This window comes from Scleropages formosus, chromosome 18 (genome assembly GCF_900964775.1).
Source record: "Scleropages formosus chromosome 18, fSclFor1.1, whole genome shotgun sequence".
NCBI lineage: Eukaryota > Metazoa > Chordata > Actinopteri > Osteoglossiformes > Osteoglossidae > Scleropages > Scleropages formosus.
The window spans coordinates 14,859,192-14,886,960 of NC_041823.1; the positions used below are offsets into that span (position 1 = coordinate 14,859,192).

Sequence of the window (27,769 nt, forward strand, 5' to 3'; positions counted from 1 at the left end):
AAACACAAATTTAAATTGAAAGGTTGCAGTACTTTGTTTCAGATGCTAATGTGTGCATTGTGTACAGATATCTGGGTTTAGCTAAATGGTACTGGGGTAAAAAATACTGTGCTCATTATGGATATGGCAAAATGGAGGTGAGGTGCTAACTGTCATTTAAAACCTTATAAATTGTTTTGTGTACTGTATTGTTCATTTTCAAGGTGCTGAAATTTAAAAATATTTAACCATGGCTTTTCACATTGTGGTCTCCACTGTTCTCATTTTATTACATTGACAACAAATGTATGGAAAGGTTATGGAAACTTCAGTAAATGAGATGTAAATAGTATCGGATGAGGTTTTTCATTAAAACAACAGTACGTTTTAATGAGGTAAGAGATTAACTTTGTCCACTGAGCTGTATAACGCTGTTAACGCCGAGCAACGGTTGAATGAGCTTCCACGCAATGTCAGGTGTGCTGGCGGTCTACTGGATTTTTTTTTACCGGCTTTTAAATATTCATCTGTTCACATGGCATCTTGGAACTGTTCTGTTGCTTTTTTTTCTCCCCCCATTTCTTTTTTAGTATCTCACCGTGTTCATAACCCTTACTTCTGTGTCCCGACTTCACTATTTTAAGATGTTGTTCTTGTCCTGTTTAACTTTCTTTTATTAAATTATTGTTCTAGTCCAGTTCTGATTGGGTAGGAATTGCTACAAGAAAATACACGTTTCATCCTGGATTATCATCATCTCATTGTTATCTTATTAAACCTTGCAGAAACTAACCCAACTCTGCAGTTTGTCTTGGGGGACAAAGGTCTCCACTACATAATAATAATAATAATAATAATAATAATAATAATAATAATAATAATAATAATTTGTAGCGGTTAGGAGTGAATGGTGAAAAGTAATCACATTTTATCAATAATAAAGCAAAACTCACCTGTTTAACTGAGCTCATTTAAATGTGTGCATGAAAAATATAAGCAGGTCTGTTCAGAGAGAAGGCCAAAAGAACTGAAAGATTTTCACAGATTTTCATTCTTGCTAAATCCCCACCTGCTGTGAAAGTGTCCCGCTTGCACTGCCGTGTCATTCACGTCAGCTGTTGCAGTGCTGTGAAAACTGACCGCAGTGCTGCACCGGAGCTTTTCGTTACTTACACATAGAAAATTCCAGAAAGGCTGACCCGCCCCCCCCGGTAAGGTGACATTATGTGGCTTACATACATATTGTGAAGTACTTCCTCCAAATGAAGGCTTTCTTTGGCCTACAAAAATGCTGGTTATTTATAAGATATGAGCAGACGTGTTTGAAACGCTGAATTTTGTTTCAAATGGCAACCCATCCATACAGTGGATGGAATTTTGTCACACTAGTTCGTTTAACCAGTTTCAAGTAAGACTATGTCCAGAAAATAGAATGACTTAGTCACTGTATTTTCATTCCATGTCATTCAGTGACCTTTATGCGTATTTTATCCGGTTTTTATTAACTGCATGGTTTCATAATGGCTACACTTGCAATAATGTTTTTTTTTGGACTCCAAACAACCCTTGTTGCCTGGTTGATTTTGTGAGATAAGAACTGTCACTTGCAAAGCAATGTTTGTGTAGTGTGTTGTACTGTATATGCTATAAGAATTCTTTCTCGACATCTCTTTAGAATTAAATATACACCCTACTGATTATACTGTATGTAAACAAGTTTGTTCTGAGTCTGTTAACTCAGCCCCCCCCCCCCCAAGGTGATGTCAGCTTTGGCAAAATAATAAGCACACTTTATCATTGCACAGCTGTGGTGAGAAAAATACAAAAAAAATCAATGCAACATTATTATTCAGGATGTTAACTACCCTGTAGGATTAGAATACAGAAAATATATGATGTACAAAACACTAAGTGGAAAACACATATATAGTTTTCTTATTTTTAACTGCTTGCAATGATCATAATATTGTAACTGATGATGTATACTGAAAATTATCCATCAGTCCAATTTCAATAACAATGTTAATGTTCTGAGCATGACCCAGGTGATTCGGAAAACATTGGGTGCAAGGCCGAGGGGGGGGTACACCCTGGGTGGGACGCCGGTCCATTGCAGGGTAGCCACACACACAGTCACTCACACATACACACACTAAGGGCAATTCAGAGTCACTAATTCACCTGAGCTGCATGACTTTAGACTGTGGGAGGAAACAGGAGCACCTGGAGGAAACCCACACAGTGAAATGTACAGAGACTGAAAAAATCTCTAGTTCGACAGTAGTCGTTCACTCACTCACTTTCCTTATCCGCTTATCCAAGTCAGGGTTGCAGTGGTCTGGAGTCTGTCCCAGAAGCATGAGGTACAAGGCTAAAAAGGATACACTATGGAGGGGACTGCAATCCATCACAGGGTAGCTCATCAGTAATTTATGTAATACAGGTCTTCTTCCTCTTAGTACTTGAAATCTTTTAAACTCTCACTTGACTATTTCATGCATCCAAGTACATATCTCCTTAGATAATTCACTGTGATGAAGCACATCAGGATTTTGTAGTGAAACAAATCAGGCCAACATATTAAGCACATATAACCTGACACTGTAATGTATTTTTAAATACACACACAAAGTCAAAATGCAATGCAGAAATATGAAAAAGGTTATTTATTACTCAACATATCTAACAGGTAGTGCAGAAGTGTCTACAAAGACATGGTACAAACACAGCCAGCGGAATCCATAAACGGCATGGCTAGGGTTTGCCAGGCAATATGCGCAATCTTGAGCATATTTTCATGGCATTAAGCAAAGGCAAACAAGTTTTAGGAGATTCCTAATAAAGAAAAACAGCAAAAGAAGTAAAACTCAATAATCTCAGACCATGTTGCCACCGGAGGGTGTCCCCGCTCTGGTTTCTACACAACCATCAGAGGGATGTTGGCTAACTGTCCAAGTGCCGAACGCTCTGGGTTTCTCAGATGTGAAGTACAGTTAGACCAAGAATTCTAGCAATCCGTATCATCTACCACACTGTACATTATGTTTATCGGTGCGTATTTGCCACGGGTACAGTTTACCGTAGCATATTACACCTCCCGCTCGGAAAATGAGCCGAACTGTAACACCAGGGCCGGGCCTCAAATCCGCACACCGCGGCTGCCTAAGCGTACGGACTTCATCAGCGCGGCACCGGGTGGGATCGGAGCTCACAACAGGTGGTCCGACAGCCACGTTCGACACATGCCGATTTTACCTCGGTCGCACTCATCGAGTTACTTCATTAGCAAGAGCCGGCTCACGTTGCAGCTCTACTCTCCACCGCAATGTTCTCGAGAGCTCGGTGCGAACAGCTGACCCTTAAACTCCAATTTGAGCAGTAGTGTTTTTCTGTTCGATCAAGAAGAGGAGCTCCTCTTTCACAGTGTTTCAGTCAAGCATCGGCCTATTAGAAAAAGTATTTCTTGAGGTTTGATAAATATAAAAGGAGTAGCACAGCTGTTCTGGGTGAACTGTAGAGTCATGGATGGTGTAAAGGGTCATCAGAAGTGTTGTAACTGTCCATATTTATTCACGTTTGGGACATAGAGCACTGATTCTAACGTGAGCATATACTGTAATTCTTACTACATTTGCATTAGTTTGGCACTTTTCTTCAGAGAAACTTAAAACTATTTACCCATTTATACAGGCCGCTATTTTTTCTTCTTTTACTGAAGCAATTTAGGGTAAACACCTTGCTCAAGGGTACTACAGCTGGAGAGAGATTCAAATTTGCAATCTCTGGGCCCAAAGGCATGAGCTCTAACCCCTACACTACCGGCGAATACATTTTCATAGACCACATTAACTAAATACAGTGCAGTATGTCAGTAAATACAGGCAGTTAAAATAACCTTTTTGTTATACAGACCCTATACATTTTAATATGAAGCATGGTGCTGTGTGAATTTTACTTGGAGTTAATGAATGAGAGATGACAAAACAAAGATCACCTGAAAGCACTGGAAAAATGTTGCGTAATTGAAATTTTGCATCTTGTATCCGTTTTGTTAGCTTAGCCCACATTTTAATGTCCCACAAAAAGCATTATGACACTGCGCAAATACAATGGACAATATTGACCTTCTCATTAGTGAGTACTCTTGGTCCTTTTGGTTCCAATGCACGTTATTCCATTTCGTCCCTAAAACTATAAATACCAAAGGTTTCTTGACAAACATACCCCTTGCAGATAACCTCATATGTTACAGCGGACAGTATCTCCAAGATGCCTAAAAATCTGTTTGGAAACTTTGATGGGAATGTAAACAAATTTTAGCATCAACAAATCCTAATAAACATTCATTATATTCAGATAAATACTCAGATAGACGTGAAAATTTCTGTAAAAATAATAGTGTATTGCAAAGTACCAAAAATAAAGTGTACATTTTATTTCTTGGAATATGCTTTTTTTTTTTTTTTCTTCTTTTTTCTTTTAACAAGAACTTCACTCATTGTCAGCCTGTGCCAGGCTTGCAGAGCTGTGAATGTCAGTTCTCTTGCTGTCATTCTCTGTCACCTCATCATACCAGTGAAACTGTGCAACAGCCACTAATGAACACTTTCCACCCAAAAGCGATGCTGCTGCTGCTGCTGCTGCTGCTGCTGCTGGAAAACCGGCCAGCAGGCACCCAATTTAATACACTCATAGCAGATTTTTTAATCGCAAAGCCGATACCAAAAAAAACAGTTGCCTACGAAACATCGCGACATCTACATTTACCTCTGAAGGTCTTTTTTTCAAGTGTGAAACGCTAATATCTGCCTGAGATGTGGAACATGAAACCTGATCCAAGGGTCTGGTGAATGAGCCTAAAATTTATGACTAAAAATAAACTTGGAGCGATTATGAAAGTTCCCCTATGAGGTAGACAGAGAATTCCTTTAGTAAGGTACAGCTTCATATAGGGCGTGGTGTTTTTGTGGTGTTTCACTCATTCCTTTCTGGGTTTACACTTGCATAGTATGTAAACTGAGGCCACGGCTGTACATGAGAATTGTTTCCCACCGCTGGGGTTATAGTCTCACGTAAGTCATTAAGGTCACTTAATGTGCTGAACATATAACGGGAAACCAGCGTCCTCGATAGTGTCATATTGGGCCATTCGTGAAGCCTTTGATTTGAAACAGCTTCCCGGCCACAAGAATCATACTTGACGGGAGGACCGGAGACGTTTTTTTTTTTTAAACTAATCCACGGCAAAACCACCCACTCGCACCGTAAGTAGCCACGTTCACTACTTGCTGGTTACATTCCTGGAGTGAGTCTACTAGCTGCGATTCCAGATGGCCTGAACGCCCTAGGTGAGGAAGGCAAGTCAAAACAGAGTCTTGACGAGACTCCGCCCCTTCGCTTTGATTCTCGGGAAGGTGGCGCTGGTCTCCGTGCCGACCGCGTGCGGGCCGGCGGGTGTGCTCGTCCCCTGCCTTCTCAACAGGAAGTCGACGCTGGATGAGCTCATAGCGTAGAAGACGTTTCCCGCAGCGGGTATTTTCAGTTCTGACGGGAAGAAAGACCTATTTCATTATGTGTCATAGTCTGTGAACAGCTGCTGGAGTTGAAAAGTTCCCTTCGCTAGCGCACAAATTACAGTGTATATTAACCTGAAATACTGTTATCAGGAAAACGATTTATTCCCTATTATAAATTTAGGCATTTGAAGCGGACCGACTGTGCCATGCTTTATCTACGCTATTTTTCTTATTTCTCCTGTTAATGAGCTCTTTCATCTGAAGAAATCACAGAAGTACAATTTTACAGAATTATATAGCAGGGAATGGCACGAAAGCGCTCGATATCACTTTCTTTGATATCATTTGGATATTTGGTGTACATCTTGAGCAGACTTCTCCGTGATTCTGCACCACCTTTTACCTGTAAGAGACCCATTTTCGGCTCTGCGTTCCAAAACGAGAAAGACTGCCGTAGCCGTACCTTTTCCGCCGGGCAGCAGCTGGATGAGCTCGCATCTGGGCGCCTCCTTTGGGTCCTGATTGTGCTTCTCTAGCGCGTGGCTGATCACAGACGGGGTCTTGTCATTGCTCGTCACCTGCGAACACAAACAGCAATTGTGTGGGAGTTAAAAGTTTGGATTTTATTTAAATCACACATGGACATTCTGTTTTGCTGTTATTTTAACAATAGGCTACATTCATTTCTCAGCACACGCTGGCTCTGTCGTTCTCTCAATACCATCATTGCAACTTGGTCTCAATTATCCAACGTTCTGCGTCACATGAGTTAGTCCGTGTGCTACATACTGTGTGGGCTGCTTGCTGGAGAAATTATCAAGGACAAGGTAGCTCAACATCTGCAGCGAGAAATTATCGGCTAATTCAGAATAATTTCGGAAATTTAAAGCAATACTGCTTTGTCTTCTCGACAAAGATGCAGCACGAAGTGAGCAGATACATAACTGCAATGAGACGGGCTTAAAGTATAAAATGCAGCTTTGAAAAACTAGTTTCCTAGGAGGGAACTTTTGCTCTGGGATATGAACAAAGCGAAGAAAAAGCCATGAATCTAGCCTGTAGTAATGCTAGCGGCAGACATATAGAAACTTGCAATAACGAACAACCTTTTCGTTCCCTTTTGTTTTAGCTACGCAGTGGTATGACTTATCAATAAACCATTTCATACTTTATGATGCACTTCTATTGAGTGGGCAGTTTGTTTCACCTCCAGGTTTTTGACGTTTCCACTGATCCAAACACCTCAGAGCCTGTTTGAGTCGGATAAGGCTACACTAAAAGTACAGGCGTGGCTCACATTTCAGAATTTAATTACTCTGACCATAATCTGTAATGTGTTCAACACGCTTTTTTGTTAATACTTTGTACTCTTTATTTGTCAATGATTTCTGTTAATTTGAGTCAGTACCAGTATACTGCGATACAAATTTCCATCTTGTAAATCCATCCGTATCCTGATGATCCGCATATCTGGCCCGGCTTCCTGGCTTTTACTGGTGGGAGTGTTACCGCAGGAGACGGAGCGTCGGTGCGATTTGACGGTGTCGCTGGCCGGGGTTAGCGAGGCAGGACTGGGGTCGGCAGGCGGGGGCGAGGTGTCAACATCCAGACAGGAGACCGAAGGTGATTTCATGTGCTGAAATATTAGCAGTAATTACAATTGTTAGTATCTTCAATAATAACAGTTTTTACAAAAATTAATTAGGCAGATGTCTGCAGTAACCAAGGAAGAGCTTTATACTTTCATCAATATGAAATATTTGTTAACGGACCACTGTATTTAGAATAGCAATAAAAAAAGCACTGAAATGTACCTACTTTTGCAAGTTTAGACAGTAGGTGGTTCATAGGTGAGGGGAAATCAAAGACGCTTTCGTTCTCAAGAGCTGAACTAGCCACTGAAGACAAAATACTGAAAAGAACAGGGAATTAAGAGATTCAGGCAACAGCTTAGAGCTTTTTTATTCTTAGACTTACACAAGTTCTTCTTTGACTTACCGTGGCTTACACCAGAACACATTCCTATCAACATTACACTTTATTTGTAAGCAAAACAAAGCGGCGGTGAAAAGTTCCGCATCAACAAAACGTACAACTGAAAATCTTTTTTTTTTTTTAAATACCGTCATAACTGAGTGTTAGTCAGTGATATTCAAGAATATTAGTGACCAAAGTTGCTGACCAGTGACTAGATTATCTATATAAAGCCCTAAAATCAAACCCTGGGAGAACAGAATATGTTCAGGTTTTGATTCAGTTTGAACCCTTTTGACATTTACTGTAGAAACCTTAAATGACCCAGTGTAACGGAGGTGGTTGGCTGATCTAAATTGACGATCCCACACACACACACACACACACACACACACACAAGCAAGGCACATCTTACATAACTAGGGAAAGCCCCTTCTAAAGAGCACGACATGAGCACCGCACCTGCATATCCGTACTGTACAGTTTTACTCAATGCCTCCGCGATCCGAGCGCGAGAAGCACACATATGTCTGCTCGCGCGCTTTATCTATGTGTGTTCAGCTGCGCGTGCGCTACGAGCGCGTGTGCTATCTGTGGCGCTCCATCTTGCCACACTCACGCCAGGGCTGCCTGCTTTGTTTGTTAAACATGCTGCTTGGCTCGCCCTCTCGCACACGCGCGGCCCTGGTCCCTCGCTGAGCATATTGCACGCTGGCGTTACCCAGACAGAAAGACACCGAGGCTCGTACAGGAAACCCATCTGTGTGCTGTCAGTATCCGCCTGTTCTTTTTTTTTTTAATTCTTTTCAAGTAATTCTCTATCATGTATTCTTGCGCTTTGTAGTTCGGAAGATGTTTTTCAGATTATTTTTCCGTTAAGATCAAAACAGGAAAACAATGAAGACAAGAAGGCTATGGGTAACTGTAGGGAAATCGACAGAGGAAAGATGCAAATTTCTATGAGGGCAACAGTGTCTCGAAACCACAGGAAACATTTGCGACAGAACTACGAGCAACATCACATATTGTTGGGCCACTTGCCATTTTTTTTTTTTTTTTCGAGGCAACGCAAAGCTGAGCACTGTAAAATTGGGGAACTTCCACGTATAGATGAAGAAAAAAATGAATAAATAAAAAAAAAAACCTTACTCTCCGCATTGTGTGATGACAACTGTGGGGTTCAAGGCTCGACCAGGGTTCGGTTCCGTAGCTGCCTCGATCTGATTGGACAGCCTGTAACTGAAACGACCACACTGGCTCCGTGACACTAGTAATGTCACGCTCATGATGCTCTTAAATGAGACATTAACTTTAAAAAAGAAGTGCCACGTTTCTGCACTTTTATTCTTGCGAAAGCAAAAACAATGTAGTCTAAACTAGTATAAAGATGTGGTCTAACCCTTTATCCCTTTGTGAGGGTATTAATATAGAATACACAACATAACTGTCTGTACAAACTATCTTGCATACCTCTCTTCCTCATTTAGAGTTGGGACACTATGGTACCACTCCAGAAATTCCTCATCGCGGAAGAACGAGCAGTTTTTACATGTGGACTGTAGATGTTTTATTTGGGATAATACTTCAAATTCCTGAGAAGAAAAGGAAGCGGCATTATTGCACAGACTAAGCAGCTACGCAAAGTAAAACTGTAGTAGAACAAAACACGGCAGAGTACAGAGGACGGCATCACGGTTACACAAAGTGCATTTGAGAGGAAAGAGGCTTTTGCTGCAACTCAATACGAGTCTTGTTATGTGGTATTTTTTTAGGAAATACATACGCGTCTTCGTTTGTCAAAGTTGATATATCCATTCTGAAAGAGAGAGAAGTTTTTTTTAATTGCAGGCACAGTCTCCATCAACAGTGGCTGTGGTAACTCAGAGTGCAAGAAAAGCACTCAGAGGTACACTAACCTCCAGGTTGTCCTTGACTGCAGTGTCGAGCATGGTGAGGTCCGTGAGGAAGATACCCAGGTATGGTACAGTGCCCCGGGTTACAGACTTAGAAGGGCGGGAAAAAAAAAGCAGTTAAAATTACGACTTATTTCAATCTAGTTATCAGCAATCCCCTTGGAAGCAGATATTTCTGAACTGATATCATGCATTGGTTTGAAATATCATTTTTCTTACCCCAGTTCTCCTCCTGTTGTTCACCTTGGTATCCACATTGACAGGGGATTGCTGAAAGGCAAGAAACCATTTTACCCAACCAACCACACCCATTAAACCACTGAGCTGAAAAGTTTAACCTTTCCACAGAGCATTTAACATTCCAGTACCTTTTCAAATAACTGGTCATTAATTTTCCATGTATTCTGAGTATTTTTTATTCAACTTCATTTGTGCGTTACGATCGCCGATTACAAAAAATGTATTTTCTGTCCATGTAAATGTGTTCTGTGGATCAGCTCTGTTCACTATCATCAGGTTTATTACTAAACGTCATACTCTTCTTCATATTGCTCAAAGTTGTTTTATTAGTTCAACACCTAGATGTCAAGGCACCCTTTTCACAATGATTTTAATAACACAAAGAGACACAGCAGAGAAAGGAGAGGCTGTAATCCAAAGTATAACTCAGAACATTACAGTCCAAAATCTCTAATTTATAATATAGAATGCTACAGTATGTAGTTAGTACTCTAGAGTTCAATATAGAATACTTGTGGCCTGTAACCTCAGGAAATGTGTTGCACAGTCAGCTATCTTCCCTGTAAAGGACGTTCTCTAGTTAAAGGTCAGGAAATTTAAGACAATTGGTTAATGGTCTCAATGCCCCCGTTTCTATCCGACCATCTTTTTCTAAGCCAGGTCGACTAAGAATTCTGAATTATTCTGAATTAAAAGACCCCGCAACATATTTAATGTGTACTGTATCTATTAAATCCATTCATAATGCAGATATTTATACTGCAAATTTTAATCTCTGTAGCTGGACATCAGTTATAATGTTATGCGACAATGATCTTTCCTAGAAAAATTTTAAAAAACCAACCACTAAGAAGCTGGTATCTTTTAGGGAGGAGAGAACAATAACAACCTATTGATTCAACAGAATTTATGTTCTGGGCTGCCTTCAGTTTTTAAGGCCTGGGTACAATGTCATTGTCACTGAACTCACCTCTTTGAGCAATTCCCTGCACTGGGAATAGTTGTCCTTCTCAGAAAAAATGTCTGAGAGCTCTTCGTACCTCTTCACCGCCTCCCTGTCAACGTGGGATTACAAAGGAAGGGAATTCATCATCAGAGTCCACATTTCACATAAAAGAAGATGCTTTGCTTTGGAGAAAAGTGTCTGCGAAATGAATAAATGTAAATGGAAAAAAAATGCTTTTTTGCATATTTCAAAAGAGCTCATGCACTTATTGAGCGCTGACAAATTCCATTTTAAAAATGCATTGTTTTGTGCATATTCTCATTTTCGGTATCTTTGTATTTGGGAACAGTTCTGACTGGTCCTTCTGATCTGCTGCACAATGGTATTCAACGAACTGTATTCTCTAATCTGACGGAACACTGAACTAATTCCGTCTTCTCGATACACATCTCGCGCAAAACACACAGACCTGTCCGTCTCCACCCAAGTCTTCCTCAGTCGGTGAAGAGGGTTGCTTTGCAAGGCAGACACAATAGCGTAGAGAGAAGAGAAGTTCTTCCTCCTATGGCACTCCTACAAAGCAATGAGGACTGCAGTGAGACATTCAGCGAGAGCACGTGAAAGGGGCTACTCTGGAACTACACACTGGGGATGCGTGACCGTCTGTCTTTGAGACATTAAGTAAACACGGATAAAATACGAGAGGTTGTATCCACGCTCTGAGAGGGAGTATTCTCCAGTTTTGGAAAACCAAAGCGGTATGCACAAGAAAGACATAGGACTGAAGCTCAGACTAGAGACGTTTAAGGTATGATTCCAATCCAAAAACGTTCCAAGCAACAGGATCACTCGCCTCAGCCACACGGATCCATTTCTCCAGCAGCCGGGCCCTTTGCTGGCTCTGCAGGCTCGTATCCCACAGGCAAGAGGCTGTGACGGCATTGGCCAGGCGGTTGAACTGCTTGACTGTGGCCCTGACCGACCAGCACACACCCTCTCGACCCTTCTTGTCCCGCTGGGACCACAGAGAGCCCAAGCAGTGGTAGGGTACCAGACGTACAAATAATTCCTGAATGGACGACGGACGCTGTGAACAAGCTGGAAGAAGCTGCAGGAAGATCTGAGACATTCTCGTTCCAAGACGAAATGCAATCCCTAAACAAAGTGAACTGTTGCGTCAGCACATGTGAGAACTCTCAGTCACTGAGAGTGTGATCATATTCCATTAGTGTATTTTTCTCACTCACTGTCTCTATCATAGTCAGCTGTTCGGCGATCAGCTCTGCCGGGAAGCCCAAAATGTTGGTGGCATCAAACTTGGACGTCTGAGTAGCCGTTGGAGAAATCAAGGAGGTCACGCTGTCTGCGACACAAGAATACTCAGTATTATGTTAGTGATAAATGTAATTTACACATACAGTACTGCAGAGTCTTATTTATAATAAAATCTGGAAATGAGTAAATTCCTGGGAAAGGAGCATATCTTCAGTCATATAAGCAATGTATGCAAAACAATTTAACATCAACGTGCATAACAAGAGTAATAATTATTAGAGAGCGGTCAGTATGACTGGGTGGGCAGCCAGTTGACCGTGAACATTTAGCAGTTTCCTCCTGTAGAGTCACATGTGCCTTCTGCTTTTCAGCCCTCTTCTTTATAAATGCATATTGATCTGTGGTTGGCTACTGAATCCAATTTGATATTACTATTGCTGTAGGTTACATGTCATGTTTCTTCGTAAGTGCAGCCACTCGGGTGATGCAAATGTTTAAAAAAAAAAAAAATTGCGATTAGGAATTGTCAGTTATCCGAATAAACCTTTACGCAGCGACTTGTGTGATGTACATTGGTTCACATGCTGGAGAGTAACAAATTAACTGCTTTAGAATCACACGTTCGCATCCAGGTCTCTCCTTCTGTTGACGTAATGCGCTCATATTTTTCTGCGAGGTGTTATGTCGCTTTGGAGACAAGTGTCTGCTAAATTGGATATACGTAGGTATGTATGCGTATATGTCTGAAGCCACTTGTCCCAAGCAGGGTCACGGCGAACCGGAGCCTAACCCGGCAACACAGGACACGAGGCTGGAGGGGGAGGGGACACACCCAGGATGGGACACCAGTCCATCACAAGGCACCCCAAGCAGGACTCGAACCCCAGACCCACCAGAGAATAGGCACAGACCAAATCTACTGCGCCACTGCACCATCACACCCTCATCTTCTCATAAATTAATACATGTAAATGTTAAGTTTGCATCTGTTTTTCTGTCAAGACACAGCGCAGCTGGACGTGACGCCGATGAAGCCAGCGCCAACACAACTCCGGTCTCGTACCTGTGGGTGAGTCGGACAGCAGTGTTCTTTCGCTGAGTTCTTCCGCGATTTTCAACAATCTCTTCTTCACCTCGGAACCAGAGAGTTCAGCGGGGAGGAGCGGGACGAGTCGAAGGATGGGGTCGGGATCCCCAAGCGACAAGAAGTCCTCTTTGTACTCGTCGAGCCACGTGGCGAAGACCGCGCACACCGCCCTGGAAAAGTTGGAAAGGTGGGAACGTACGCGCTCAGCATGACGTTCGGGATGCGTCCGCGGTGCGCATTCACAAGATGTCAAACCATTTGTTAACAGCGCACGCTTGACTAATACCGTAAAACAAACCGACCACAGTTAGTGTTCGTTAACAGATCATTTTTAACACACGCAGCGTGTTTTCGTGGCTTCCGAATCTCGGAGGAGGTTAGCGGTAACTTTTCGGCCGTAAGCCCGGGGTTCGACCGCTCGTCCCTACGAAGCGCGCGTTGGGATACGTGTAAATTCGCGCCGAGAGGGCGACGCGCTTCGCCCTTTGCTTTTGTACGCCGAATAACGAAGGGCTCGACGTTGCTCAGGGACTCACTTGTTAAAGGCCGTCCTGTTCGGACTGGCTTTATTTCCCCCCGGCGGGCTCTGCAGTCTACAGAAAGAGAGAGAGACAATGGGGAATGCAGCGTTGCAGTTCCAAAGTCTATTTTAAACAAGACAGTGCGAGGTCGAAGCGGGAAAGAGGGATAACACAATACTATCTCTTTGCCGCACTCTTCCTCCTTCCTCGCTCTTTCTGCTTCCGCCCTCGTCCTCGGAGGACAATGGCTTTGTTTGTATGCTTTCGGACCGGCTTCGCTTCTCTTATCTCTCTCGAACCTGTCGGTCAGGATGTCCAGCACCCTCCGGGCGGTGGTGAAGGAGCGATAGGTGGCCAGGAAGACGGAGACGAACGAGCCGTCGCCGACGGAGAAGGAGCGGAGCAGGTGAAGGACCAGCTTCTCCTCGGTGCCCGCTTTGACACACTGGCTGCGTGAGCCATGGAGCGGCGGAGTTCGCTGAGGGCAAAGAGGGAGAGGGTTGCAGGAAGGCTTTTTAACACTCTTTATTTATTTTTTTTTTTTAATAGAGGACGATGCTGAATTTCAGATTAAGCTGTTGCGGTCTCACACACATATATACACACATATATAAATGTTTATATATATTTTTAAAAAAAACTACAAGGAATTATTTATGGATACTTGGATAAAGTTTTATGCAGCTACTCATGCGATGCACATCGATTCATATGGCGGTAAGAAACAAAACTAACTGTATTTAAGAATCACGCGTTGGCATCTAGGCGTCTCTTCCTGCCAACGTAACGCGCACGTTGTATTTTCTACGACATGTACGTCGCTTTGGATAAAAGCGTCCGCTAAATGAATAACGGGGTAAATGTAAACGTAACGCAGCATGTGATGTCATTAGTGTCACCGCAGTTTAACAGAACTGGTTTTAAGGTGTGTACAAACTGCACAGGTACCGGTAAGAAATAACCGTGGTACGCCGATTTAGTCTCACCCCTGAACGGATGGGAGTTCCGGAGGATGGTCGAACCACTACTGTGTAGATCACCCCATCCTCTTCCTCCTCTGACACTGAGGACTGGATGAGCCAGAGAAAGAAAAGAAAGAAAGAAAAACTGTAATGCTGACACAGAGCAAACAGCCACAATTACACAAAGATTATCAGCACTATAGGAGAGAGGACTTCATCAGGGAATATACACAGTTTCACACACACACACACACACACACACACACATTTTCTGAACCGCTTGTCCCATACAGGGTCACAGGGAGCCAGAGCCTAACCCGGCAACATAGGGCATAGGGGGAGGAGACACACCCAAGACAGGACGCCAGTCCATCACAAGGCACCCCAAGCGGGACTCGAACCCCAGACCCACCGGAGAGCAGGACCCGGTCCAACCTGCTGCGCCACCACACCCCCAGGGTGCCACAGTTTCAAAGCAAGCTAAATATTTATAAATAGTGTATTTTTTGCACATGTCAGATTGAACTCATCACCACACCCACTTCCCTTTTATCTGTTTAAATAGAAACTTTGCCAGAAACTTTTTGACCAATGTCTATTTATGCATACAGTGGTACTTCAGTGGGAGGGGGGCGCGGTGGTGCAGCGGGTTGGACTGGGTCCTGCTCTCTAGTGGGTCTGGGGTTCGAGTCCCGCTTGGGGTGCCTTGCGACGGACTGGCGTCCCATCCTGGGTGTGTCCCCTCCCCCTCCAGCCTTACGCCCTGTGTTACCGGGTTAGGCTCCGGTTCCCCCGCGACCCCGTATGGGACAAGCGGTTCAGAAAGTGTGTGTGTGTGTGGTACTTCAGTGCTAAAATCTCCTTTACATCATAGGTGCAAATCCCATCAACATTCATGTAAGTCTCCATATTTTTACGTGAACCAGGAGACTATTCAGTATCGTGCTTTTTACATTTCCACCACTGACTTACCATGTTAAGCTACATAGAATGATTTATCCAATAGCAGGGTAGTTTTTACTGGAACAATTCAGGGCAAGTACCCTGCTCAAGGGTACTACAGCAGCAGGTGGGATTCAAACCTAAGTCCTTGGAGACTAAAAGCATCAGCTCGAACCTGCTGAAGGTTAGATAGTTTGACACGTTTACACGTGTGCGTATTGTAAGCAGCGTGTGGGTCATACCAGGTCTAACGGGCAGTACCACGTTGTCTTCATGGATGAAGAATCCACCTGGGAAACACACAGAAAAAAAGAGTTGCGATGTTGTCGAACCGCATCTGAAACGGTTTCAGGGCACACTGTCTGAACAACATAAATTGAAAAAACGCTACCCAGGCATGACAGGATCTCTTAAAGCCACACTGTGCTCTCCAACTACGATCGCCCTGCCAAGATCTCTTTCTTCATACAATACCGATGAGCAGAGGAGATAGGTGCTTACTCTGATGGAACCCATAACCTGCCGTCGGGGGGGGGGGCTCCCGAAAGCCCAGACCGCATCACTCACACACCGTAACAATGGCTGTTACACTTCCACTGCTGCACAACTCCTCATCAGAGCAGGAAAAACGTCATCCGAAAACGGCACTGTTTCCATCATCATTTACGCATTTTAAGTTAATTCTTATGACTGAATTTTGCTTTATGCGACGAGCAGTATGACAATAAAATCTCTCTAATGCTGTATTATACTCAACCTTCTTACGGAGCTGAAACCGGTCTCAGCCACGCAGCGTTAAATGAAAATCTTAAAAGTAACGTTGATATAATTACGACTTTTATATACATCATAAAAACTGCCATACTGCTTAATGTTGTTATTAACAAACTAAAAATCTTCGTTATCAGTCTTCTAGTGACAAAACGATATCTTCTGTACGATATGATCGCGGCAAAAATCAACGTAAAAAATATCTTTGCGAAATCCGTGACGTTCGGCGTCCTCGCGTACCATAATTTCGCTGCACGTTACCAAGATGCACAAGCGCCGCGTCACAAGGGCTTCGTCATCGTCACCGCCGTAGCTGTTATGAGCATCGCTGCGAAACGGTCCATCGCGTTCCCAACGAGCTAACTTCTGATGCGGCCAGAACGCTTAACGCCTCCGGTTCCCGCACCCTCGGCTCCGCTTGCGCTTCCGCGGCACCAGTAACGCGCCTTCGGGTCCCACCGGCCTCTTAGAAGCATTTCATTTTCAATCTCTGCACCATTTACTGTCCACGGCATTTAAATTATAGGGAGTGTACTGCAGCGTTCCACGTGAAACGACTGCGGCACCTACGTTATTTTAATTATTGCAATTTTTGAACACTTTTATGTGTGAATACTTTACTCTCTCTAGGCCCAGGATGTTTAGGAATTCCCACCGTGAGTCTCGGGGGTGAAACTCCGGTAAAACGGAGGGTAAGCAGGTGACCCACCCCCTTTCCGCCGTACACTCAGAGACTTGGCGGCTTCGCTTCTTCACGCCGTTGCCAGTCGCCGACGTCGCTGTTCGGACTGCCGATAACGCGCCGGCCTTTCGCGGCTCCGGCGCGCGCTAAAGTCGATAGCAAAACGAGAGCTACCTTTCGCTCGGCAAGTCCGGGCAGTCGCGGAGCTGCCGGATCCTTGGCAAAGTGTCGGGGCAAATACCGTGTTTCCCATTTGCCGCTCATCTGCTTGCTTTGAGACACATTGTCCCTCTGCTTCATGTCATCTGCCTCTGGGTCTTTGTGCTGGTTTTCGGGCCCAGTCTTTCTTACACACACACACGCACACACACACACACACACACACACACACCTGAAGACAGTCTGTGAACTTGATCTTGTGTTTGCGTCACCCGGTCACACCCATCCTGCACACATGCCCCACACTGGCTCCAGCTACTGGAGGAACAAGGCTGCATTTCAGAGATCTCTCTCCACTCGCTCTCTCTCTCCCCTCTCCTTTCCTCTCTCTCTCTCTCTCTCTCTCTCTCCTCTCCTTTCCCCTCTCTCTCTCTCTCTCCTCTCTCTCTTTCTCTCCTTTTTCTCTCTCTCTCTCCCCCCTCTCCTTTCCTCTCTCTCTCTCCTCTCTCTCTTTCTCTCCTTTCCTCTCTCTCTTTCTCTCTCTCTCTCTCCCCCCTCTCCTTTCCTCTCTCTCCTCTCTCTCTTTCTCTCCTTTCCTCTCTCTCTTTCTCTCCTTTCCTCTCTCTCTTTCTCTCTCTCTCTCTCTCCCCCCTCTCCTTTCCTCTCTCTCTCCTCTCTCTCTTTCTCTCCTTTCCTCTCTCTCTTTCTCTCTCTCTTTCTCTCTCTCTTTCTCTCTCTCTCTCCTTCCTCTCTCTCTTTCTCTCCCCCCTCTCCTTTCCTCTCTCTCTCTCTCTCTCTCCTCTCTCTCTTTCTCTCCTTTCCTCTCTCTCTCTCTCCTCTCCCCTCTCCTTTCCTCTCTCTCTCTCCCCTCTCTTTCCCTCTCTATCTCTCTCTTCTCTGTCTCTCCCTGTCTCTCTCTCTCTCCTCTCTTTCTCTCGCTTTCCTCTTTTTTCTCTCTCCTCTCTTCTCTCTCTCTCTCTCCCCTCTCTATCTCTCTCTTCTCTGTCTCTCCCTGTCTCTCTCTCTCCTCTCTTTCTCTCGCTTCCCTCTTTTTTCTCTCTCCTCTCTTCTCTCTCTCTCCCCTCTCTTTCCCTCTCTCTCTCTCTCTCTCTTTCCCTCTCTCTCTCTCTCTGCCTCTGTCTCCTCTCTTTCTCCCGCCCCTTCCTCCCTCCCTCCTGGGCTGTTAAGCCAGTATGACCAACGGAGCAAAGCGCAGGGTACAGATCTAACCGATACAGGAATACTCCACTTTTTTCCTTATTCTTCTGCAAACCCCTGCTGAGCGCAGCGCTACACTGCAGTAGCGACAAACTCGGGGTCACAGTTTCCACTATGCATTTTGGTGCAAAAGAGAGCAACTAAATAAACAAGCAAGCAAGCAAAGAAACTAAATATTTCTCTTGAATTTTGTGATAGTAAGATTATTATTGCTTTAACTGCAGTTAATTAAGAACTTCCAGTAAATTCAGTACCCTGAGCTTCAAGTGATTATGAAAATCTCATGCTTAATTTGCAGATTTAAGTCTTTACAGCTGGATTCCCCATGAATTACACTAATAACTGGCCACTTTAACACACCATACAAAGATGCCACAGTCAACTCGTATAAAGCGGGATCCACTCAGCTTTCCTTTACTTATATTTGCATTTATTCACTTAGCAGATCCTTTCCTCCAAAGCGACGAACATCTCATAGAAAATACAATTTGCATTTCATTGGAGAAAGAGACACAGTTGCAGACGTGTGATTCTCAAATGAACCTCATTCGTTACTTTCCACTTGATGCATCGATGTTCCTCGCTCAAGCAGGTGCACAAAACTCAGGACGGACGATTCCTGATCTCCTTCCCACAATTTTTTGTTTATAAGGTACACAAGCATTCCCATAGAATACTTCACTTTCTGGTTCGTCTGGTTATTCCACCCTGCAGTCCTACCTCCTGTACCCCCCCCCACCTCCCTTCCAGAGCGTCACACACACACACACACGTAACAGTGGAGTCCAGGTTCATGTTACACACACGAGGTGAGCCACTGCTGCAGCTGCTCTCTTAATCTCGGTATTCTCGGCGCTCACAACGAGATGCTTGTTGTCGAAAAGAGCCCAATTATCTCTCATGCGCACTCCGGCTTTCGTACTCCTGAACACCTTGCCAAAGCGCCGCCTCGTTTTACCGAACTTGATTTTATCGTATTTGTCACCGTTCGCCTTCCCCTTCGTTCTGCACCGCTTTCGTCCCGCCTGCTCTCGGGCCACCTCTTTGTGCGAGCGCAGCGAGAAGACCAGAGCTACGGTGCCCCGCGACACTTCCTATATCTGACCTTCTATCTGCGCGTCGCTCTCTCTGCAGGAAGTGCATAATGAGCGCACACAAACGGAGGAAACAGGACGCGGTGCCGCGGCAGCTGCTTTTCCTTCTCCTCTCTCCCGCACGGCGACGCCACGGCTTTTGCCCGCAACTTCAGGCAACGGGGTCAACGCAAACCTACATCAGGACCCTCTTGTGTGCGATCCCCTCTCCCCGAGTACTTCCAGCAGAACGTAAGCGACTTGCGGGCAGATTTCTTTGCGGCTGGCAATTTAAAGACGTTGACGGTAATTCGTTACATAACGTTTCCCCGATTTCACCGATAGGCCCAACCGCAGGACGGTGACAAATGCAGCTTCCGCACTTCGTGTAAAGACGTCTTCTCCCTTTACCTCTTTACTTCTTCCCCGTCCCCTTCTTTTAACCGGCTCCTCTTTCAATCTTCCTTTAAGAGACGACGTATTGGGTTCCCTCTTTCCTCTCTCTGCCGACAAGTGCCGCTCGTGTTATTCCTTGCCGGAAATATCCGAATGACTCCGCGCGATCAGTTTCGCTGTTAACATACTTTGAGCGGCTTATAAAAATGTTCCCAGTTTTTTCTCCTGATGATGAACGTTAGTAGAATTACCTGAATGAGCAACAGCCGCGTGTCCTGGACGGAGGTAACCACTCATTTTACAAACACTTATGGAGACTGCAGCATCATGTCCAACACCTCTGTGGTACCTGAGCAGGAAATCTGAAACCTAATTCATTCAGCATAAAAATAACTATCCATCCGATTTCATTAAGCACTTGCCTTGAGCAGGGTCACGGTGAACTGGACCCTATCCCGGAGGCATTGGGAACACGGTGAGGGGGGGGGTTTACATTCTGAACTGGATGCCAGTCCACTGTAGGGTAGCTACACACACAATCTCTCCTGTTCACACACTAAGGGGTAATTGAGCATCGCAAATGCACCTGAACTGCATGTCATTGGACTGTGAGGGGAAACGGGAGCACCCGGACCAAACCCTCAGAGACATGGGGCGAACATGCAAACTCCGCACAGACAGAGCAGGGATAAAGGTGACTTTTCTGACCAAACGCTCTGGAGGAATATAACAAAGAGCAATCGTGTCTGGATGATACCTGGCCAAAACAAGACATATGCTACCGTGCTTCAGACCACCAGGAATTCTGAGGAAAATGTGTGTTTAACTTTAACTCACCACGGTGGAATAAACCATGTATGAAAAAGCAGAATCACAAAAACTCAAAAATGTCTTGTTAGGGTATTTAACCTGAAATAGCCAGTAAAAACACAGCGCGCTGCCCACACATTCTAAACTAAAAGATCCCTATCAGCCTAAGAGACGATTAGAGAGAAAACTTGTCGGGATCAAGACATTTTCTTCACGAAGTGCAATTCAGCTGTAATATTCCTGCATCGGTAAGAACCCGCCCCGCCTGCCTCGTAACATTGCCGAAAATCCCTGCAGCAATATTCGAGACAAAAGGCAGCTGGTGGCTACAGATTAACTCAGCCGAGGCCTTCGTTGTAATAAGGGAGCGCACTCTTTAGCGGCGCTCTCCTACAGCAGAACCGACGAATTCGGCAGGATCGGAAACGCCGTCGCCGCAAAAAGCCGAACGGATCCGCTGCGTTCGCTGCCCCGCAAAAGGAGCTTACGCGGTAAACGCAGCGCGGTGACGGCTGCTATCAAAGCAAGCGTTACAAAAAAACGCGTTTTATGCAAATCTTGTCAATAGCTGGTTAGAAGCAAGGAGCTGAAGTGCGGCCTTCTTTCGTAGCGTTTACTGTCTTTTACTAGAGGAAGGGAAAGTTGGAACCTTGTGCGGCAGCTATCACTTACAGAGCGAGATGAGGTTCGCGTCCCATTCGGGACCGAAGAGTTCGGCGATGCAGCTCAGTTGCACGGTCTAACGCGCGGTCAGCTCATCCGACCGCATTGCTCCGCGTGGGCCTCCCCGTGGCTCGCCCGCCGCTCGCCGAACAACGGCGGTAAAACTACACCTCGCTGAGCATTCCCGGAGCCGCTCATTCACACGCCGTGCATTACACGGAGGTCATCGCTGCATAATGTATCACACGGCCGTGAAGCGCTCATGTGACGCGAAGGAGAGGGAAGTTACCACACGGCTAACAGTCTGCGCCTTGCCTACTTCTTTTTATAGCCCATCGAGTTTCTGGAATCAAAGTACTAAATGAGATCTAAGTGCCGAGCAACTCAGCAGACGCCCATTAATAAATGCTTAGCTCGCAGAGTAAAATTTGTGTTAATTACAGTACCAGGGGAGCGCTCACGTCGGAAGAGAATGGACACGATGGAGTGAAATTCGATTAAGGCGCAAATGTTAGGTATGAACTTTTTAGCTGCTTGGTACATGGCAGCGAAAAAAGAAACTGCAACATGTGACAACGCAATCCATTACTTTTATGTCACCCATAAAAACAAATATCACTGTAATTTTTTATTGCCGTTTGCAAAATTGAAAACAAAACTAAAAGCAAAACCAAACTATATAAACTCCAGATATTGACAGACATGGCTTATACTGCCTTAGATTATGACTAAATAAAATGTAGGCTGCAAATATAATGAGAATAAATACTAATGGATTCAAGAATTTAAAACTTTTTCTTGGTTTTGTTTTGGAGAAATAACGTCACCTAAAAGAATTTCCAACCTGACCATTAATTTGATTTCAAAGATTGCTGAAGAGATCCAGCAGCATCTACATTATTACAAATACATGTTTATGTTTATTTTATCCATGTTCTGTGTGACAGACAGAACTTGAAAACCTGGGACAACCATGGTTTGTGAACTGTGGTCACATACCTATCATTGTGCAGGTATAAGAGTGGCACAGTTGGTAGGCTAGCAATTAGAGCTGATATCTTTTAACCCAAAAGTTGCAGGTTCAAATCCCACCTCCAACTGCAGTGTTTTCGAGCAAAATACTTATCCTAAAATTGCTCTTAAAAACTATCTAGCTGTGTAAACAGGTATACAGCTATAAGCCGCTTTGGAGAAAATCATCAGAAACTGTTCAAAAGCATTTACTAAAATGCATCAATCAAAGTGTAATGTAAGTGTTAGGAATCACTGCGACTCATAACCACTGGGCCATAATAATACCTCACTTACAAACTTTTTTCTTTATTTTTCTTATGCTAACTTCAGCAGAGCCAAATTAGAGTAACTAAATGGAAATACGTGGGCCAGCAAAGTTAATTACTTTGTTTACAGTAATACTGCGATGGATGGCCCAGTACTTCAGTTGATCTTTTTTAGGATGATCTTTTTGATTTAAGTCCCTTGGCTTCCGAAAACCAGCCAACCACATCTGCTGTTTACCAAAGGCATCGATTTGAGCCCCGTTGTCAGGGTAACCACACGTGATTATTTGAAAACAGTTACCCTAACCTGATTTTCCTACCACAGCCAGAGGAAACGGACACCAACTTCACCCCAAAGCAACATATTCTGACGTAACAGCACTTGTAGTTTACATCTTTACTACCAATTCCACCGCTTTCACCGAAGTCAGTAATAATTGAAAAGAGCAAGTACGTCTCACGAAGGGGTAAAACAGCAGATGAGTTAGCGGCCTACACCGCAGTCGCTCAGATAGCAGCACTTTTCTGTGCGGTGTTTTCTAAAGCTGGATCATCTTTCATGTGCATTACAGATTAAGCAGCACATAAAACTTTTAAGGTTCTTGTTGTCCCTTAAACGTTGCTTCACGTGTCCTCCCTGATCATGTGCCTTCAGTGAACGTATAAGGCAGGCAAATGAAGAACTATATGTTTCGAGTGAATACTAACATGACTAAGAAGAGTTCGTCACTGAATTAGCCAGTTACATGACACCAATGAAGAGAAAGTCCCCCCCCCTGTGTTGGGACTACTGTTGAAAGGCACCTATTGTTTGCACTAAGTGATTTTTTTCTTTTTTTTTTTTTTTTGGGGGGGGGGGTGTCTTCTGTACAGACAGCCCTTATTATAATGCAAACTTTCAAGCTTTAGCCAAATAGTGCTGACAGTTCAGTGCAATACGGATGCATTATACAACAGACTGCTCTTGAAAAACGGAAGCGTAAATATGTAAGAAATGAAAGCGGATTCATATTTTAACACATTTACCATTTCCACATAAATTTTCCTGTGTAATTTATCTTTCGGCGAGATCTGGCAAGACAGTTAAACGCCACACAAAAGAGCCGATGAGGAAAAGGAGCGGCGGACCTCCGAGAAACCGCTGGAAAGCACCGTGACCGGATTGTCCCCAAGGAAACGGCATCAAAAGCGACAAGGAGGAAAACAGAGTCGGTCCGACCTGTTGCGTGTCCAAGTGCCTGTTGTCAGTCGCTCTCCCGGGCTCCTCTCCGGAGCTGTCAGTCTCAGGTTGCAGAGGCCGGTAGCCAATGAGGGGCACATCCTTGGAGCCGACCCCTGGCAGGTCCATATCAGCGGTGCGCATACTCCGGGGGAGCATGGTGTAAACCACTACGATACGGAAAAAGGGCGGAGAGCAGCAGTTTAAAGCCACTGATAAAATTACACAGATATTTTTGAAACATAGAGACAGTCGTTAAGGCTCAGGTGTCACCTGTGGATGCCTGCTGAAAGGAGAAATGCTGCATTTACCGAAACGAATCACGGTTTATATGACTGCGGGCGCGATGCGGAGAGGACTAGGAAAGTGCGTGGCGGGACAGTTTCACGAAGTACAACACGCTTGCTCAAAAGATGTCATGCTGCAGGAGGGTCCCAGGAAACACCAACAGGATAATGACGCAACAGCAGAAACGGTGTGTGCACATGCTAGCTGGACATTCAATACCCGCTATCCATGATGTATCCAACAGCGATTATAATGGTTATCCCTAAATACTATAAAATGTGCTCCCTTTTACAACCACACTTACTCTATTTCACATGCACTGTTTCTCCATCGAACAACGGCTATCACAGCTTCCATTTACCTCAAGACAAGTTCACTCGCATGTAAAGTTTACCTGAGATACTTCATCGAACGCACATGGTTATTATTATTGCTCATGGTGCTGTGATAATCTTCTGCTTGGTGTTTAAAGACAGAGGATGTCAGCAGCTCGGATGTAAGAATTATTGAAATTTTACTCCATCTGACCCATTACGCTATTTTGGCCACTCTATCAAATGTGTGTGTGTGTGTGTGTGTGTGTGTGTGTGTGTGTGTGTGTGTGTGTGCTACTGTCTAGCTGATATCTTTATCCAGGTCAACTTATCAAATCAATAATTGTAGAGGAAAAACACTGGGTGCAAAACAAATATTGCTAGTCAAATATTACAGATTAAACCACGAAATTAATAGGAAAACTTATTTCAAGCTGTTCAAACTTAGCGCAAACTTTGGCTTGATGCATAAATCAAGTTCAGTCAATAGAATAAAGTGGAGCAAATAGAAAAAAGGAAGGTAAGAACTCTGTGTTTGAAGAAGGTGGATGTTAAACAAAGCAATGCAGTCCTTATGCTGGCAGGCCTATTGTTCGGTGGCAAAACAACTTGACAGGTGTTGGAGGAACTAAAGAAATAACAGCAATAAATACTGAAAAAAGTTATACACAAATAGTTGGGACACAATAGGCTAATTTGAACCCGGGGGGCAGCTGATCCCCCCCAACCCCACCCTGCCCCAGTAATACTTATGTGCTTGTTGTACCACTGCTGAGCTAGAGGGCAGAAAGTCCATCACGCAATGACAGCAATTTAAAGCAGCATCACCGGCAGTCGTTCTTTCCCGCAGTCCATTTGTTTACAGAATTTACATCCGACTTAGCCAAACCAGCGCAGCAAATTTGAATCCCAGCAACTCCTTCCCTTTTTTTTCTCACGCTGGAAAGTTTCAGTTGCTAAGTATACAGGAATCAAGGAAATACTTCTTCAGGAAGGAAATGACAAAGGCACAAAGAGGCAGAGAGGAGAACATGGATGTATTGCAAGCGCAGCTGTATTGTTCAAGATGACATGTTTCTGGAGGTACTTCCTACATATTATAGACATAACCTACACAGCATAATACAAGTGTCAGGAATTTCTGGGGCAGCAATAAGTGGAGTTCTGTCAGTACGTAGCGTGGTACACCACTGAACTGAATTCAGCGCTGTATGCAGAAATTGTACAGCCTCTCATTCATTACTTCTTTATTTCAGTAACAGACTCTTTTTTTTAAACTCTCTAACTAGTAACAAGTTATGTTCACATAAGCAGCATCATGCAGGCTGTTCCTAACACAAATCCAAGCAGTCAAAGGTACTAAAGTGCTGGAAGCAAGGGGAAATATTTAAAAATACAGCTATGGTTTTGATTTTGGTTTAATTATTTGAAATGCCTGAGACAAGTCGGGTAAACCTCACTTTTATTATATTTGTTACATTTTGACTCATCGTCAGGTTTATGTTGGGAAAAGAGACAAAAGTAGTGAAAGGGAGGATCTCCCTGGGCTCAGCAGCCCAGTTCACACAAAATACCACGAGTTGGTGTAGAAGAAGCAGGCATTTACCGAGACGAGAGGGAACGCGCTGCAGTTCAGTCACACCCCACATAATATAATGTTCCCTTTATGCGAAGCACATCAGTGGATGGGTGGTGCTAAAATGTAACAACGAGTGTCTATTTGTGGCGGAGAGGCAAACAGCACGATACTAGACTAGAGAGAATAGCATCACCATCATGATCATCATCATCATTTACTCACTGTATCCGAGACGTGTCTTCACGTAAAACTAAAAAAAGCACCACACATCACACTGTTCTGTGGATGTGATGATTGCTCTATTTTCCATGTAAAACCCGCATTTATTATTAGTCACTCACTGTGAGCGCACACGGGACGCGCGCTCGCGGATGACACACGCGCCGCCGCACGAGGCTCGATCGTGCGCGGTGACTCGGTGCGAAATAAATGAGACTCACTGAGCAGATCTGTGCGCCGTCGCGGGGAACGAGCGTCGCGTCCGACTCAGGGCCGAAACCGCAGCGCCGCTTCTTTTACGGGCGAACTTCCCCGCTGCAGCAGCCGAGCGCCTGCGGATCATCACGCGCCGCCAGCGTCGAGTCCATCGCGTCGCGTGTCCGTTCCGACCACTGACTGGATGATGACCGCAGTAGTATCTCTCTCCTCTTTCAGCGTGCGTGCGTGTGTGTGTGTGTATCCGTTTTGTGTGTCAGTCCATCTCGGTCTCGGTCGCTTTCTCCGCGGCCCCTCGTGCCGAACGCGGCGTCGTTGGTATGCGTCGCGCGCGCGGCGCTTTCGCGCTCTGCCCCGCGCCGCACAGCTGCAGTTCCTTCCCTAGGGAGTTGTGCACTTCTTCGCGTGTTTGGCAACACACTCGTCACAGTGAGCGCGAAACATCCTGTACGCGAGCGACTGGACAGACCGGTTCACAGAGAGACACCAAGTTGACGTGCAGCGGAAGTCCAGCGCGAGAAAGTTGCGCTGCGCTGCGCCGCGCTGCGCTGTGTGGCGACGAGTGACCGCAGCGCCACTGTGACCGTCTGCCGCGCGCGTTCTTCGGCCGCTCGGCCTCTCGCGAGCTGTTATTTGTCGGTTAATGATTAAATTGCAAAAGAGACAGTTTCATTGCACACGAAACAGCTTCCTGCTTCTTCAATATCGTCGAAATGTTTCCTGGAAGAATTTTGAACATTTACTGGATTAAACTAAATACATTTCAATTGATTCGAATTTAAGCTTTCAGTTTTAAATCTAATATATATAGATGAACATGGAAATGAATAAATAATGAAACAATGCTTTAAAGGAGCTGATAGATAGTGACACTGAGCAGGTTTCACTTCCTGCTGTAGCGCTATGTGGGCAGCAGTGCTGTGCTGTACTGTATTGCACTGTGTGTGTGTGTACTGTACTGTGTTGTACTGTACAGTACTGTAACTATAAGTACTATATAGAATTGTAACTACAGTATTGCACTGATCAGTACTGTGTGTGAGAGAGGAGCAAAGAGTCTTATAGTAATATATATATATATATAAAACCCATATTGCACCATACCTTATGAGGGAAATAACATTGCTATGGATTTGCATTGAAAACAGTAGAAAATTGCATTTTATGGAGGTTTTTTAAATAATCAGTACATTGCGGTGGCGCAGTGGGTTGGCCCGGGTCCTACTCTCCGGTGGGTCTCGGGTTCGAGTCCCGCTTGGGGTGCCTTGTGACGGACTGGCGTCCCGTGCTGGGTGTGTCCCCTCCCCCTCCGGCCTTACACCCTGAGTTGCCAGGTTGGGCTCCGCGACCCCGTATGGGACAAGCGGCTCTGAAATTTGTGTGTGTAATACATTATTACTTTTTAGTAACAGTAATAAGAGTATGCTAATATATACTGTAATAGTAATACCTTTTTAGTAATTAGTACATTATTACTCAATTACTACTGTACTACAGTACATGAAACCAACTTAAAGACAAATGTAG

At 44.5% G+C, this 27,769-nt stretch overlaps 1 protein-coding gene across 1 annotated transcript; it reads right to left on the reverse strand.

Moving 5' to 3' along the window:
* Positions 1 to 2,672: 2,672 nt before the first annotated feature.
* rgl2 (ral guanine nucleotide dissociation stimulator-like 2) lies at positions 2,673 to 26,973 on the reverse strand. The gene is made up of 20 exons (XM_018739708.2): positions 26,248 to 26,973; positions 23,627 to 23,796; positions 15,598 to 15,645; positions 14,438 to 14,521; positions 13,751 to 13,929; positions 13,467 to 13,523; positions 12,907 to 13,100; positions 11,816 to 11,931; positions 11,422 to 11,637; positions 11,038 to 11,141; positions 10,593 to 10,677; positions 9,602 to 9,652; positions 9,386 to 9,472; positions 9,253 to 9,285; positions 8,940 to 9,061; positions 8,619 to 8,708; positions 7,314 to 7,407; positions 6,904 to 7,131; positions 5,959 to 6,073; positions 2,673 to 5,523 (listed from the first exon to the last, which is right to left on the reverse strand). Coding segments are annotated over exons 1-20 (2,256 nt in total). The 5' UTR covers positions 26,249 to 26,973; the 3' UTR covers positions 2,673 to 5,341.
* Positions 26,974 to 27,769: the final 796 nt, after the last annotated feature.